At 34.8% G+C, this 14,741-nt stretch overlaps 1 protein-coding gene and 1 pseudogene across 1 annotated transcript; both read right to left on the bottom strand.

Annotated features, from left to right (window-relative positions):
- LOC107751789 (transforming growth factor-beta receptor-associated protein 1-like) overlaps window positions 1–2,657 on the bottom strand; it is a 7,809-nt pseudogene extending 5,152 nt beyond the window's left edge.
- Window positions 2,658–4,279: 1,622 nt separating this feature from the next.
- Window positions 4,280–7,575, bottom strand: LOC107751805 (four and a half LIM domains protein 2-like). The gene is made up of 6 exons (XM_016567578.1): window positions 7,517–7,575; window positions 7,132–7,302; window positions 6,446–6,620; window positions 6,107–6,276; window positions 4,883–5,069; window positions 4,280–4,774 (listed from the first exon to the last, which is right to left on the bottom strand). The coding sequence occupies exons 2-6, from the start codon at window positions 7,288–7,290 to the stop codon at window positions 4,623–4,625; spliced, it is 843 nt and encodes a 280-aa protein (XP_016423064.1). The 5' UTR covers window positions 7,291–7,302; window positions 7,517–7,575; the 3' UTR covers window positions 4,280–4,622.
- Between the last annotated feature and the right edge of the window lie 7,166 nt (window positions 7,576–14,741).

The raw sequence follows: 14,741 nt of genomic DNA, 5'->3' as shown, positions 1-14,741 counted from the left end.
TATTCGGCCAATCACAATGCACTGGATAGCTGGCCAATCAGAGCACATCTCGCTTTTTTAGAACGACGAGCTTTGTAAAAATCGATGCATTTCAGAAAGGCGGGGCATAGAGGAGAAAGTTAAATAATGTACACTTTAAGGAAAATAATGTGGGGGTTTTTTTACCTTAAACTGCATAAACACATTGCATTACACCAAATACACAAAATAATGTTCTTTTTAGCAACGTCATATGACCCCTTTAAGCTTATTCTCATATGACTCTGTCTTTCAGTAAGATACACCTACTCATCAAATATAATCCATTTGTTAATATATGAATGGATGATTTAATGAGGTATTGTTGACACCAAGAGGTCAAATATTGGCTGGTTAACATCATCCATAACACAGTGCTGGTAGATGCCATAACTACATATATTTACACTGGCTTAATGGATTATATTTTTCTAATATATTTAAAAAAGATAAGACAATAATCCCCTTTGTTTAGTAATTTATCACTAGTCTTACTTTATATGAATCTTTTGGCAGGAGATCTTGAAGTCTGTCCAGCAGCATCAGGGCTTCATCAACTCTCTTAACCAGCTCTTGGATCTGATTCTCCAAAGGAACTGGTGACAGCCGATGAATCTCTTTGTCAGCAACAACAAAAACACTTTCTATAACAAAGAAAGAGAAAGGAAATAGCTAGAAATGTGCCTTTAAATAAGTACATAATTAAAGTATGAGAAGATATTAGTATTAGTGTCATGGCATCAATCAACGATTGCAACGAGCTCAAATTGCATACTCAAATTTGAATTTTTTAAAGTTGCTATGAAATTGTATTCACAACCCATTTTACTTCTATAATGTGGCATATTTTGTGTGAAACAAAGTATATTTACAGTATTTGTTGATTTTAAAAAATGTAGCAGAACTTGTAAAGATGTACTGATACAGAACTTGAATTTGTAAAGATACAATATATAAGCAATTAAGAACAGTAATAGTGCCTCTGAATTTACTATGACTTCTGATGAATGATTTATAAAGATTGATGTTGGATGGTAAAACGAACCTTCTGTTGAGACGAGAGATTTGGCACTTTGTAAAGGGACAGTTTGCTTCAGCTGCTGGTCCAGAATGCTGTAGATATGAACAGTCTGATTTTGTAGAGCTAGCACATAATGGGAAATGAACTGCAGCGTCCACCACTCCATCAGGCCACTGTAAAGGAGGATGCTGGGAAGTGCCATTATTCATCACAAACATGCCTGCGTATCATATAGACTACTTTATAGACTATTTATTTACTGACTAACTTTATAGCTAGGAGTTAGTGGAGTTTTCAGGTATGTGTCAGTTAAGTATAAGTTATTTATCGTAAAATTCCAATTAAATAATTGAAAATTAAAAAAGGTAATTAAAAATAAATAAAAATATAATTAAATTAGGCAATAATTTAAATACCGCTATACAACTGCTGAAAAAAAATATTAAAAATAAATTAAGGTGCATAATACTGTAACTTAGATCATTTGGTCTTGGAAAATTTTTTATTCTTTTTAGATCTCTTCTGAAACCTTTGATGAGAAATATGAGATTAAGGTATCTTGCAAAATCAATAAAAGTCTTAATTTGTTCGCCATAATTTTTTCTCTATGGGGACTTGAGTATATTATCAATTACAAGTATTGTGAGTACGTTAAATTAAACAATGTCTTTTTATGCATGCACTTATAAAGGCCTTAAAGCACTTGAACCCCAGTAAAACCTTAAGTGTATTTTTTTACCCCTTATAGAAAATACACATGAACTTCACGTGCAATCACATGTTAAAATCACATGTGAAATACGCGAAACTACATGTTTTATATGTGTTTCATATGTTTTACATGAGTTTCACATTTGTTTCACATGTGATTTTAACATGTGATTGCACATGTGAAGTTCATGCACTGGCAGATTTTTCAGATTTACTTTGTTTATCACTTAAAGCTTAAAAAGTCTTAATTTTATAATTATAAAAATTCTTACCCAAACATCCAGGCCCATTTAAAATGAATTCTCCTTTTCCACATTTGTTGGCAATGATATTTTGCTTTCCCAGGTTATGTGGGAAAAGATAGAGGGTGGTTTGGCTCTGATAATCATGGAGAAAATATCTGTCACAAGTGGCCACACACAGACACGTCCCATGCACAGCCAGAACCGCATGTTCCTGCGGCAGAGCCACCTGTCTCACACACTCCCATCTGTCCACACACACCTTATAAATGCTCACTGTTTTCCTCTTGGTCGAAGCTGCAATGAGCTCGAAGGAATCAGTCTGAACCGCTGACTCACTGACATAGAAGGGCTGGAATGAGTTCCAGGGAGAACATGTTAAGCACCGTGACCGAACAATCCCAGAGAACTAAGAGGTGATTCAGAACAGGGACCACCGTCAGCTGGCTGATTGCTCCACTTCGGCCCATCTGTCTCTTCCCCACATCCCGCACTGAAAGGCTTTCTTCACCGCTCATGTTATTTACAGTGAGGTACTCAACAACTCCCTCTTTGGTCCCAATATAGAGGTTTTTACCAAAACACTCCAAACACTGAATGCTGAATTTGTCTATGCCTTTCCCAGAGGGCATTTTTTGAAAGACTAGCACAGGGGTGAAGACTTTAATGATTATTTACTCTTAATTTAGGTCTCAGTGGCAAAAATACATCTAAAAATAAATGAGAAACATAGTAAATTGGGCAGAGAAGGAAAACAACCTTCATTAGCTCAAATATCTACATGCTGTAAAGCTAAATAAAATGAGTAAAGAACGGTCTCACAGTGTTCTGGACGTCTCTTTTTTACTCAAGTGTATTTTGGCCTTGCCATGTGACTCTCATCCTGAGAGGAAGTTGGTGTCAGCAGTTTTACTGCTTTTACTCTGGCTCTGAATGGATGGTTGATTGCACAATGCCAAATGTTCAAGAAAGCCTAGAGACATGAAACCTTTAGTTAAACATTTCTTATTTACTCTAGAGATGTGCTTTTTTAAAGTGCATAAAAGGAAACTAAAACAGCGTGGTTGCTTCAGCAAATGCATTTTTATCTTACGTTTGCTTTTGCTCACATTATCAGCTGGGATTAGGGTAGGGTTTTGTTTAGGAGTATGTTAATTTCAAACGAAATAGAGCATTCAAGGAATAGATCACTCAAAAATGAAATTTTGCTGAAAATGTATTTACCACCAGACCATTCAAGATGTAGATGAGTTGGAGAAAAGTTGGAGAAAATTAGCATTACATCACTTGCTCACCAATGGATCCTCTGCAGTGAATGTGTGCTGTCAGAATGAGAGTCCAAACAGCTGATAAATACAGCACAATAATACACAAGTAATCCACACTACTGCGGTACATTATTTAATGCTTTGTGCAGCCAAACGCTGTGTGTTTGAAATAAAAAAATTCATCATTAAGGCATTCAATGGACTGGAGTCATGTGATTTAGATTCTCATTCTGACGGCACCCATGTTTGTTTATTTTCAGATTAATCAACTGAACTATTACAATATAACAATATACATGTACGTTCTTAAAACTAAAGGTTCCAAAAAAGGTTTTTCACAACAATGCCATAGAACCACCATTATGGCCGCCAGAAAGAACCTTTCAGTGAACAGTTCTTAAAAGAACCTTTTTTTTTTCTTTTTCCACTACAAAGAACCTTTTGTGCATAGGAAAGATTCCATGGATGTTAAAGTTTTCTTTATTTTTAAGAGTGTACTTCATTTTGAGTGTTTCCACATGACATTGCAGAGTTTACAAGTTGTAATTACAAGTTCTATGAGGATGTGAACGCATTTTACAAGTCAGAATCTTATAATTACAGTAATTTTGACTTGGCGTGAATGCACCTCTACTCACTTTATTTCGCCAGCAAAACATAAACGGAAAATTACTGAGAGCGCCTTTAAAAAAATGAAATCAAAATGGGAATATTGTGGCCTTTAGATCATGTTTGTTTTTGAGGTTTTATGCTAGTTTATATCACAACAAATTAGCCGTTTTCGCGCATGTAAAATATACAGACTTTCTCTCTGATGCGGGATAATGAACCAAAAATATCAATGACTCATCTTGTTCCCAGAGACATAGCTAAGTTTAGCTAAGCTTAGATAAGTGGACCCCTAGAATCATTCCCATTTTTAACCCCCTTTATGGTGGCCATTAATATATGCATTATAGTCAAAGCCACCGTAAAAGGAATAAAAGATGGGAATAATTCTGCATGTTTATGTATATTTATACTTAAAAAATGGGCAGTAGACAAGAAGAAAAGTTTATTGACCAAAAGAGCATTTCGTGTGACACTTGAACTTCAAACTTCAAACATTTTCAATAGTATTCCATGCTGGTTTAGGCTTTATGAAGACAGTTGTTTCCAAATCATTGTTGAAAAGTTATTAAACAATACATTAAGCATCCTAATCAGCAGGCCACAAAGATCATTAATCTATATATTCATTGTTTATTCATCATTCCATGTGAGCAGAAATCCAAATCTACATTTATTTTGCCCTCATTAGCTTTCCTGCTATAGTTGGATGACTGTGCTGCTCCTGTGGTTGTCTGACCCAGTCGGGTGAACTCACTTCTCCCTGCCACAGTCAGTGCACAGGATGTCATCCCTCTGGGTGAGGAATCCACGGCCCACCAGAGACACAGAGCACTGCATACACGTGAAACACTCACTGTGCCACTGCCGCTCTTCAAACGAGATGTACTTAGCACCTGCCAAGCCTGGACACACACACACACACACACGGTTGTTTTACAGTCGAGCACAATGCTGATGAATTTTTTTATTTTAATTTAGAGGCGTATAAGATGTCAAGAACGAAAACATACTAGTAATTGGTTTGGTGCAGCCCACACATTTCTTGGCATACAGATTGCTGAAGCAATCGAGACAGTATGGGTAGTTTTCTCTCGAGGTAAAGCGCTGGCCTGCCAGTTGTCTCTTGCATCCAATGCAAGTGAAACACTCTCGGTGCCAGGGCTTATCATGGTACGTGACACCACCAGTTGTTATAGCCTACAGAATTGAAAGTGTGGATTTCAGTATAGTATAATAAATTTGCAATATTGTCAAACACTTAAAAAAATATGAAAATACCCAAAAATGAAAATCCCAGTCCAATCCAATGTGATTTGTATGGAAACATTCTTTTTTTTTAAGAAAAAATTTAAGCATGAAGGTCCACCCCTGTACCTAAAATTAAGCAAATCTACCGAAAGTGTATGAATGGGAATTGAATTCACCAATTTGCCAAAACAGTTTTCCATGCAGCTTTAATATATGGCGACTGTAGCTTTCAAGGTTAAAAAAACAATGCAAAAGCATTATGTATCATAGTCCATTCAATTCATCTGCTATATTCCATGTCTTTGATGGCAAATGATAGCTTTGTTGAGGATTTTGTTATAGTTATGGTGATTTTAAATGCTTTTTGAATCTTGAAAGCTCCAGTTGCATAAATACATTTTTATTTTCTCTCACAAATTTTCTCTTTTTGTATTCCACATTTTAAAATACTGGTTTGGAACAACATGAAGGTGAATACAGGTGAGTCACTTTTGAGTGAACTATAACTTTAATGAAATGTAATAGTTTTTCATATGTCTGATCTGATTCCTTCGCAAATGTACTGTATATGACTTACTTTTTACAAGCACAGCATTGGTAGGCAATTTGCTTCTCAAAACTTACCTGCAAATCATCTGAGAGTGTACGAATTACATCATACAAATTTGCCACCAGTTCACCAAAACATAAAATTGTTATAAGTTGACATGAGAGTTAACACTGAAATTCTGTCATTGTTTACTCATCCTAACGTCATTCCAAACCTGTATGCTTGTTATTTTCCATGCAATTGCATTGAACAGTGGCTAAAGCTTTCAAGGTTCAAAAAAGACCTTCACAAACTTTTTCTATTTGTATTCCACATAAGAAATAAAGTCATATTAGTTTGGTGCAATAAGAGAGTGAGTCATTTTTGGGTGAACTGTAACAGTAATACTGTTTTTCAAATGTCGTATTCCTTCACAAACACAAGGTAAATGACTTACTTTTTTACAAGCACAGCATTGGTAGGCGAATTGCTTCTCAAAACAAGGGACACAGAAGTAATTGCTATCTTTAGGGATGAAAGACTTGGTTCCTATTGGCTGCTGACAGCGTTGACACAGAAAGCATGTCTCATGCCAGCTGTTGCCTTTGTACTCCATTTTTCGTGATCCTAACACATGAGCAGAAGACAACCTTTATACACCGAGATCCTTAATATTTTATTCAACTTAATAAACCACCTACAAACTCATGCTATTAAGATATTTTTAGGGGGAAAAAATCATTTAGTTACATTTAATTTCTCGAGAAAAGATAAAGAAGAGAACAAAGTGTTCTACCTGGCATGACAGTCTTCTTGCAGGTGTTACACTTTGAGGAATGCTCATGAGAATAGCACTCGGTGCAAAGCATAAGGTCATCTTTAGCAGCAAATGTTTTGTCCACCAATGATCGACTGCACTTGCCGCACTTAAAGCAATTTTCATGCCAGTGCCGGTCTTTGTAGGAGAGATCCTTCATTATGCATGCAGAGAAAGTCTAGTTATAAGATTGCAAATCTGTTTTGACATTCTGTCACTCATTAATCCTTTATTAATGGATCCTTTTTTACATTTCCAGGGTTCTTAAAAGCGAAAGTCATCATAGTTGGGTAAACTTCTATAGTGGTGAATGGATACTACAACAAATATAATTTGTGTTCCCATTTGATCCAAAAGCAAAAGAAAAAAATCCATGATAGCGTTTCAATGACTTTCCAAAAATATTTTGATTGATTACACTGGCCAGAAGGGAGTTTTGAAATGTAATGCCAAGGTACTATAACACAAAGTTTAGTCTTATAACTATGCATTAATTAAAAAAGAAAAAGAAAAACATAAGTCTTTTTTACATAAGTCTGTGAAAAGGGTCCATTGTTCTCACAAATTTTTGATTTGTGGTTGCATTGTATTAAAAAGTAATTCAATGTCATTTTCAAATATAAATGTGTGAATTATGATGTCAGTAAATGCTTTCTTATGCCTACCTTAGAGTTGCACCCAACTGGCAAAGAACACACTTCACAGCAGTTAGCAAACAGATTCTCATAGCACTTTGTGCAGTATTGGGTGTCCTCTTTTAGGATGTATTTCTTTCCAAGCAAAGTGTCCTTGCAGTAATGGCAGTCAAGTCGTTCCATAGACATTGTTGTTTATGTCTTAAAAGCAGTAAACAGAACCATAAAACTGTTACAACATACCAGGCTAAAGCAATCAGGGCGGTGTCATCCACAAAATACGAACGCCTCTTAAAATAGACACAACATGCTAAAATGATGGTCTCTGCAAACAAGGTCCCTTCCGTTGGATCCTAAACCCCCTTTAAGGTATCAGGAGAACAGCTTGCCATCTGTAATAGTGAGTAAAACTCACCTTCAGTGGCTCAATGGGCTTCTAAAGGGGTTGCAGGGTGAGATGGCCAGTGATTGAGGGGTTGCATTAAAATGAGCCTCTATAAATACGATTGCTCTTATTAGCTGAAATCCCTGGGGAGAATGGCCCAGTTGCTGATCTCTGCACCTTTTATGGGAGTCCAATCACAACGCATGCCTTATGGTCAAGATATGTGAATGGTGCCACTGAAATGTTATTCCTTTTGTGTACTCTTAAATCAGTGTTTGGACTTTTGGACAAGTACTTTTTCATTACATATTATTCCTGTAAGAGTTACAGAAATCAGCATTTTAGCTAAATGAATTTGTGTCAAATGAATATTTAACACATTATCTTCATAGTTACAATACTTCATGTCTCGCGTATCAGTGAAATTAGCGATTGCTCTGTCCTCGGATACTGGATATCTTACTGTATCCACATCTGAGCCCTCAAGCAACTGCTGAAGGCTTAGAGAGAGTTGAAAGCAAATGTTGCAGAGGTTGCCAAGCTTCTCTGCAACCATTAAAATTGCTTTGGGTTGATTGGACCTCTGATTACAAGAACTATGCAGCAATTTCCACAACTTAACAGGTTTCACACAGGGGGGGGTCTGTTAAATATCTTAAATGTAAATGTCATCTAGAGTTGGTTCTTGACATTTACATTTAAGGGATATACCCAGATAACAGGGAACATTCTCAGTACTTTGGCTAACGTTCTGGCGAGGTTCTCTCAAAGTTATGAGCAGACATTCTTCCAGTAAGATTAATAGAACATTCATTCAGAGTTATGTGGTCTTTAATAATGTTCTTATAATGGTAGCATCGTTCATGGAGGTTTTTTTTCTGAAATGTTTTAATTGGATGTTTGACTAACATTTTTTTAATGTTACTATGTGTCTCAGAACGTTCAGAGAACATTGCTGTGACAGAAATTTAATGTTCTTTTAATGTTCGCATAACCAATAAATAAATATATATATAAATAAATAAACATTAAAACTGGATGTTTTGAATGTTCAGAGAACATTCAGAGATAACTTTTTCAAAACTAAATATTCTACCACTAAAACAGTAGCACAAAAACTGTATTTATACATTATTCATGAAATGTTTTTTTCTGAAACGTTTTAGTTGGATGTTAAATTTTTTTTTTTTTTTTTAAATGTTACTACATGTTTCAGAACATTTAAAAGTAACTTTCCCATAATGTTTCAAAATTACAAATTGGAATGTTCCCTTAATGTTCACATGATCAAAAAACTTTTTTAAAACGTTTAAAATATTTAGAGAACCTTCAGAAAAAAACGCTTTCATAACTAAATGGGAAAGTTAGCAAAACATTCCTAGAACATAGTTTTGTTTACTGTATATATTAGTGCTGCAGGGATGATGTATTTTTTAGGTCAAAATCCAGACACTAGCATTTTATCACTTCTAGTTCCATCATTGACGTCAGTGGGTTTTTTGAATAGGTTTTTGGTTAAATGCCTAAAAAAAGGGTCTGTGGTTTTGTGGTTCGTGTTTTATTCTACAACATAAAATACATTAGTAATACTCCTTGTGATTTTTTTTAAGCTTTTACTTGTCTTGAAAAAGGCGGTTGCTAACAAGTAGCTAAATGGGACTGTAGAGGTTATCGGGGACAGTAAACATTACCATGCCAAACAGGAAAACTCATCTACTCACTAGTCTGCTCTTGCAAACTATTCTAACATAAACTTTCAGGGATTTTTTTTTTTTAAATAAAGACTGAAAGACCTGTCGTTGGAAGCTTGATGGTAGTGACGTTGAAGATTGTACATAGGCTTCATTTGTGAAGATTATCACAATGAACAAAATGTGTAAGAGTCAAACTTTTGTTGGTCAACTTATTTTCAACAATAATCTAAAAGCCAATGAAAAAACCCTCATCACTGCAGCAATCTATATGTATATATATATATATATATATATATATATATATATGGCATCAGGCTGTAACCCTTTTTTGTTCTAAATGAAGTGTAAGAATTTAAGGCCTACTGTATAACTTTCAAAATTCAAACTTACTTTAAACATTCAGACAAGTTTGCTTTTCTGTATTTCTTCTGTTGCTGTAATGCTTTTGCAAAGTTTGCAATAATCTAATATATAAATGTACCGAACTGTAATGAACAGACCAGTTTCGTTTGCAGTATTTTGCACTTGACACTTGAGCTGCATCCAACTAATTAACAATGAGTCTCTGAGTTTGTAGTCATATCATTTATCAAAAGGATGAGAGAAATGATCTCGGTGCAAAAATAGCTCAGAAGGTCAGCAGTTAAAGAACTTAATCTATCATGCATGCGCATAGGGAGGTCAGTCTATTAGAGAAAATAGTGATCAATACTACCTTAGACTTTCTGCAGTTTCTGGCTCACGTCATCTGTCTTAATGAATGAAGGGAAAAACACATTAATTGCTTGGCAATTTATTCAGTGTGATGACAGTCAGTTCATATGATTCTTCTTTGCAAAAGTGTCTCGTAAAGTGAAGTGTCCTGGATGCCAAAAGTGACAGTTTGGAGAACCGCATGCCACAATTACGTAACTCTTGACAGCAGTATTTGGAGTCTCATTATCTGTCCTAAGCATTCGTGTCTGTCTTTTCGTTCTCTTTACCAGGTGTCAACATGACCTGCTAGATGTTTGATTTGATGAACATCCATCACCAGGGGTTTTTAGCTCAGAGCACGGCTGTTGCGACCACTAGATTAATCTCCAACTGCGCACAAACAGAACAAACAAACATGCACAGACTTTCGGTTGCTAGGCATCCCAGAGCATGCAGCATGCACGTTTGACTGAAACTAGACAAGCGAGTCAGAGTAAAATGTGTGTATATTTATGTGTTTGTGTGATTGGAGAGATTAAGAGGGGAAGTGAGAGGAAGTGTTGGAAAAGAAAAATATCTTTAAACTGAAATATGAATAGATGGAATCTTTTAAATAAAGTAATCAGAATTACAAAGCAGCATGTAGCTAATGTGTCTGTTGTAATAAATCACTAATATTTCTGGACTTTTTACCATTTTGTTGAAGTGGAGGAATGGCAGCAAATGATGGGGATGTGTGGTCAGAAACATATTTTACACAAGTACCTGAACGCAAGCACTTTTAGATTTGCTTGACATGTAAATGCATCCCAAAATATATCAGAATGCAATTCTAATACAATGCATTTGCATTGATTCTACTTCTACAGTCAGTTTACTCTTCCAGATCAACTTCTTTCATGGTGGAGCAATTATTAATCCAATAACAAGAAACTCATCAACACTTATTCCTAGCTACCAGAATTTTGGCATATTTGATTTAATAGCAGAGATATTTGAAAATAATTCTACTGTCCCCTTACTGAGGTTTGTTACCGCCATAGTAATGTAATAACACAGTTTGCAGTGTTATTTTAGCATTTATTAATATACTGCATTCGCTTTTATTATTATATTTTTATGTTTCATTTTAATTTTAGTTTACATTTTTAGCAATTTTGTTATGTGCTTTTGTCATTAGTATTTTTTCTTTTTAGCTTTGATTTAATTATTTTTAGTTTAGTTTTACTTTTTATTTAGTACTTCAACTTACTCTTATTTATTTTGTTTAGTTGCCAAGTCAACATTTCTAATTTTCATTTCAGGTTTTTATATAATATTTTGCTTCAGGATTTATCTCATAGTCATCTAATGTTTGAAGTTTTCTATCTAATATTTCTGTTTTATTTTAGTTAGACTTTATTTCAATTACCAAAAACAGTTTTAGTTAACAATAACAACCCTGACAGCTGGGTCCACAAATCTGAGACCACATTGAAAATCTGATATTTAAAATCCAGTTTAAAAAATGTATTAAATAAAAATAAATAAACAATGTAAGATGAAGGAACATTTTTTTTTTTAAATAATAAAAGTGTATGTAATAAAATAAACATAAAATAAAGTTCTATGAAAATCTTTTTGTTGTGGTCATAATTTCTAATAAAAACATTAACATTTAATGAGAAAATGCAAAATATAAGCATTTTCACTTAGTGGTCTCAAAAGAACAGTGCATTCCAATGCATTGGCCAAATATTCATGCGCACATGTGCTAACTTTAACAAATGTTGTTTTTTTTCCCCCTTTTACAAATGTCAGAAACAATAACCACATCTTACAATCATACTTACCAACAGTCTATTTAATCTGTTGTGACACATCTGCTGTAAAATCTGCTGATCTGACACTGATTATGAGAAGGCGTCTCTTCAGCAACATCATTCTCACACATTCTACTCAGGACTAAGATGCTTAACAAAGTGTTGACAGCATAAGTGGAGTCATTGGGTTGAGATCAGGTGGCCTTCACAGCAATAAGTGGTCTCACACCATTCAGTTTCTCTGAGTTGACGATTGCCTTTCACAGCTGCCCCGAGCAGGTGAGGATCAGCAGAACTCTCAGTTGGAAATAAGATAGGCTTGGTGGACAAAGAGACAAAGAGGCAAAATACAAACCCTATGATCTTGCAGAACCGTACACCCCTTCAGGGATCCTGAGGCGCTCTGTTGGCAATGCCCAGGCAGGAATGGTGGAACAAGGTGACAGGAAATGTTATAAAAGCTGATTTAACCCAGCCAAACTCTTTATGATATTCTGGTCTCTAGTTTTATAAGGTGTCATTTGTATCATTTGTTTATTTTGAGCTGAATTATTATATTTAACTTAACCCTAAACAATTGTGTTACTTGAAAGAAAACTTTAACTGAAATAAAATAAAATATAAAGCAACTTATTTTATCTTGCTGCCAAGGCAACATTTCTCATTTTCATTTAGTTTAACGTGTGTACTAAAATAACTCAAACTTAAATAAAATTTTATGAAAACTGGCAAAATATGGCAAAAATACAACAAATTTACTAAACCTAAAATGAAAAAATACTAAATCTAAAATAAAAAATATAAACAGAAAATATTAAAATAAAAACGAATGAATTCAAAATATGAATATAAACATATGATACTAAAATAACATTGATTTTGAGGTTATGAATTGCTAATGTACATAATTATTTTATTTTATTTTATTTATCATTTGTGTTTTTGGAGAATCCTGAAGCAATTGTCTATAGCTAAAGCAAACATTTATTTTATTTATGAATTCCTAATGAATATGCCGCCAAGTGATCCTCTAGTCTAGAGAAATGAAATGGCTTTAAATTTCATGGGTAGATTTCATTGCATTGCGGCGGCAGTACTTGAGATGGTATTGTGTAAAATCTGCTCGCTGATCTAGATTATTTTCTCTGTTTGTGGATTTTGTTGATCAGATCTTTAAATATCCCAGTCCAGAATAGAATTTAATTCTTAAGCTCTGTCCTATATGGATTTACACACTGATTCTGGTCCTCTATGCCCACGCAAACATACACACAAACAAAAACACACATTCCCACTTAAACATAATACTGAAATATGTAGCAACTGGATGAACTTTACCACCTCATTTGGCATATAGCCTGAACAGCTGTCAGTCCTATTGTTTTGAGGAACAGGATAAGACTGCGTCACCTTAGTGGGTTCAGAAGGATAATTCCAAATGCCAGAGTATCAACACCGAGAGGTCACAACAACAGCGAGGGATTTGATGGCCTGCACACCAAACTGCCCCTTTGGTGTCATCATTCAGCATACAGTGGATTTGGTGGGCTATTTTTACCTTTGCACTTATGCAAAACACTTGCATGATTTGTAGCAAGCAAGGTAGGAGTTCAGTGAAACACGATAAACAGCTCAAAGACTTGCAGAAGCAACCTAAAATGGCATGGTTGCTTCAGCAAATGCGTTTTTATCTCACGGTTACTTTTGTTGCAGTTTATGGTAGAATTTCATAAAAATGACACATTATTTTCAACCATGATAGAGCATTAATCTTTAAGTGTCACTTGCTAAACACTTTATTTACGAACTGCAGCAAGAAGTACAATAGCTAGCATAATAAAACATTACCAGATTCGCATTCACCTAGTTCAGATAAAAGTGCTTTTAGTGCAACCCCTGGATATTTAATTTGAGAGCCTTTTATCATTTTGCAGAAATGTCACTACAGGCATGTTTTTCCAATGAGCCTGGGTTGGTTTTCTGAAGTAATTAGACAATGTGTAATGTTTAATGTTTCAAAAACAAATCTGGAATTTAGTAATATTTAAGAGTTAAATTTTTAATTTTGAGTTGCACCGATTTCGAAGCCAGAGAATAACAGCTTAAATTTGGGTTGTATGGCTTCAGACGACTTGGTATACGTAGTTTTACAAGTCATATGTACTACTTTTGTGGTATTTATTTATTTATTTATTTTGATTTATTTTTTATTAGCTTAATCCCAATGAACTATTTGGGTTCATATTATGGCAAAATGTAACATTTTGGATAAATTTAACAATTAATTTAATATATGGGTGAGTAAATAATTGGTTGTTGAATTATTCCTACATATTTTTTTTCACACTTGAAGTCAGGATGGGAAGCAAAATGTTCTGTGAACGTAATTTAATTTTCATCTCTTTATTTTACTAACAGACATCTAGAGTAAATCATTTGGCAAATAACAATGTTTTGGCAATTAACGTTGCAATGAATAGTTCTATACATCCTCGAGTTCCTCAGCACAATAGGAATGTGGGTCATTTTGCATTAGAGTCCATAATGCATAGAGGAGATATCATACTCGATGCCGGCGTCAGTGCGACCAGCCTACATGTGTGAGTCAGCAGGGGCTCTGAGTCAGACACCGCTTACACACTCATACTGCAAAGGCTGTTTTAAAGGGTACCAAGAGCTCACAGCCAACATTTTGTGCACAGGAGATAAAGATACAGAGGTGAAGAGAGAGAGAGAGACCACAAGTCAGTAATTATGGTCAGTAAGTAAATAAGCAATCGCTGATTCACTTTGTACAGCAAGATGAAACAATAAACAGTTCATTCTTTTTTCCACAGTTCACATTTTTAGTCACAATACATCTTTGTACTGTCATCAGTTCAATATATCACACTTGAGAATGAAAGAAACTTTTAGCTTTTAGGTTTTACAGTCCAACAGTATTCAAAAGACTAGTTCCTAATCCCAAAAACGGTACGGATGTTCATTGTGGAAACCGCTTTAGAGACAGAAAATGGCCTCTCCATAACACTGCCATCTTTGTCTTCAGCAGGAGACTTTTCT

The sequence above is a fragment of the Sinocyclocheilus rhinocerous genome, unplaced genomic scaffold (genome assembly GCF_001515625.1).
Source record: "Sinocyclocheilus rhinocerous isolate Xijiao unplaced genomic scaffold, SAMN03320098_v1.1 scaffold993, whole genome shotgun sequence".
In the NCBI taxonomy this organism is placed as follows: domain Eukaryota; kingdom Metazoa; phylum Chordata; class Actinopteri; order Cypriniformes; family Cyprinidae; genus Sinocyclocheilus; species Sinocyclocheilus rhinocerous.
This window is presented reverse-complemented; position numbering and strand designations above follow the sequence as displayed.

Coding starts and splice junctions, on each gene's coding strand:
- LOC107751805 (XM_016567578.1), bottom strand. CDS start 7,290: ATGTCTATGGAACGACTTGACTGCCATTACTGCAAGGACACTTTGCTT. Junction 6,621..7,131: donor CAGTTGGGTGCAACTCTAAG/GTAGGCATAAGA, acceptor TGCATAATGAAG/GATCTCTCCTACAAAGACCG. Junction 6,277..6,445: donor CAAGAAGACTGTCATGCCAG/GTAGAACACTTT, acceptor CTCATGTGTTAG/GATCACGAAAAATGGAGTAC.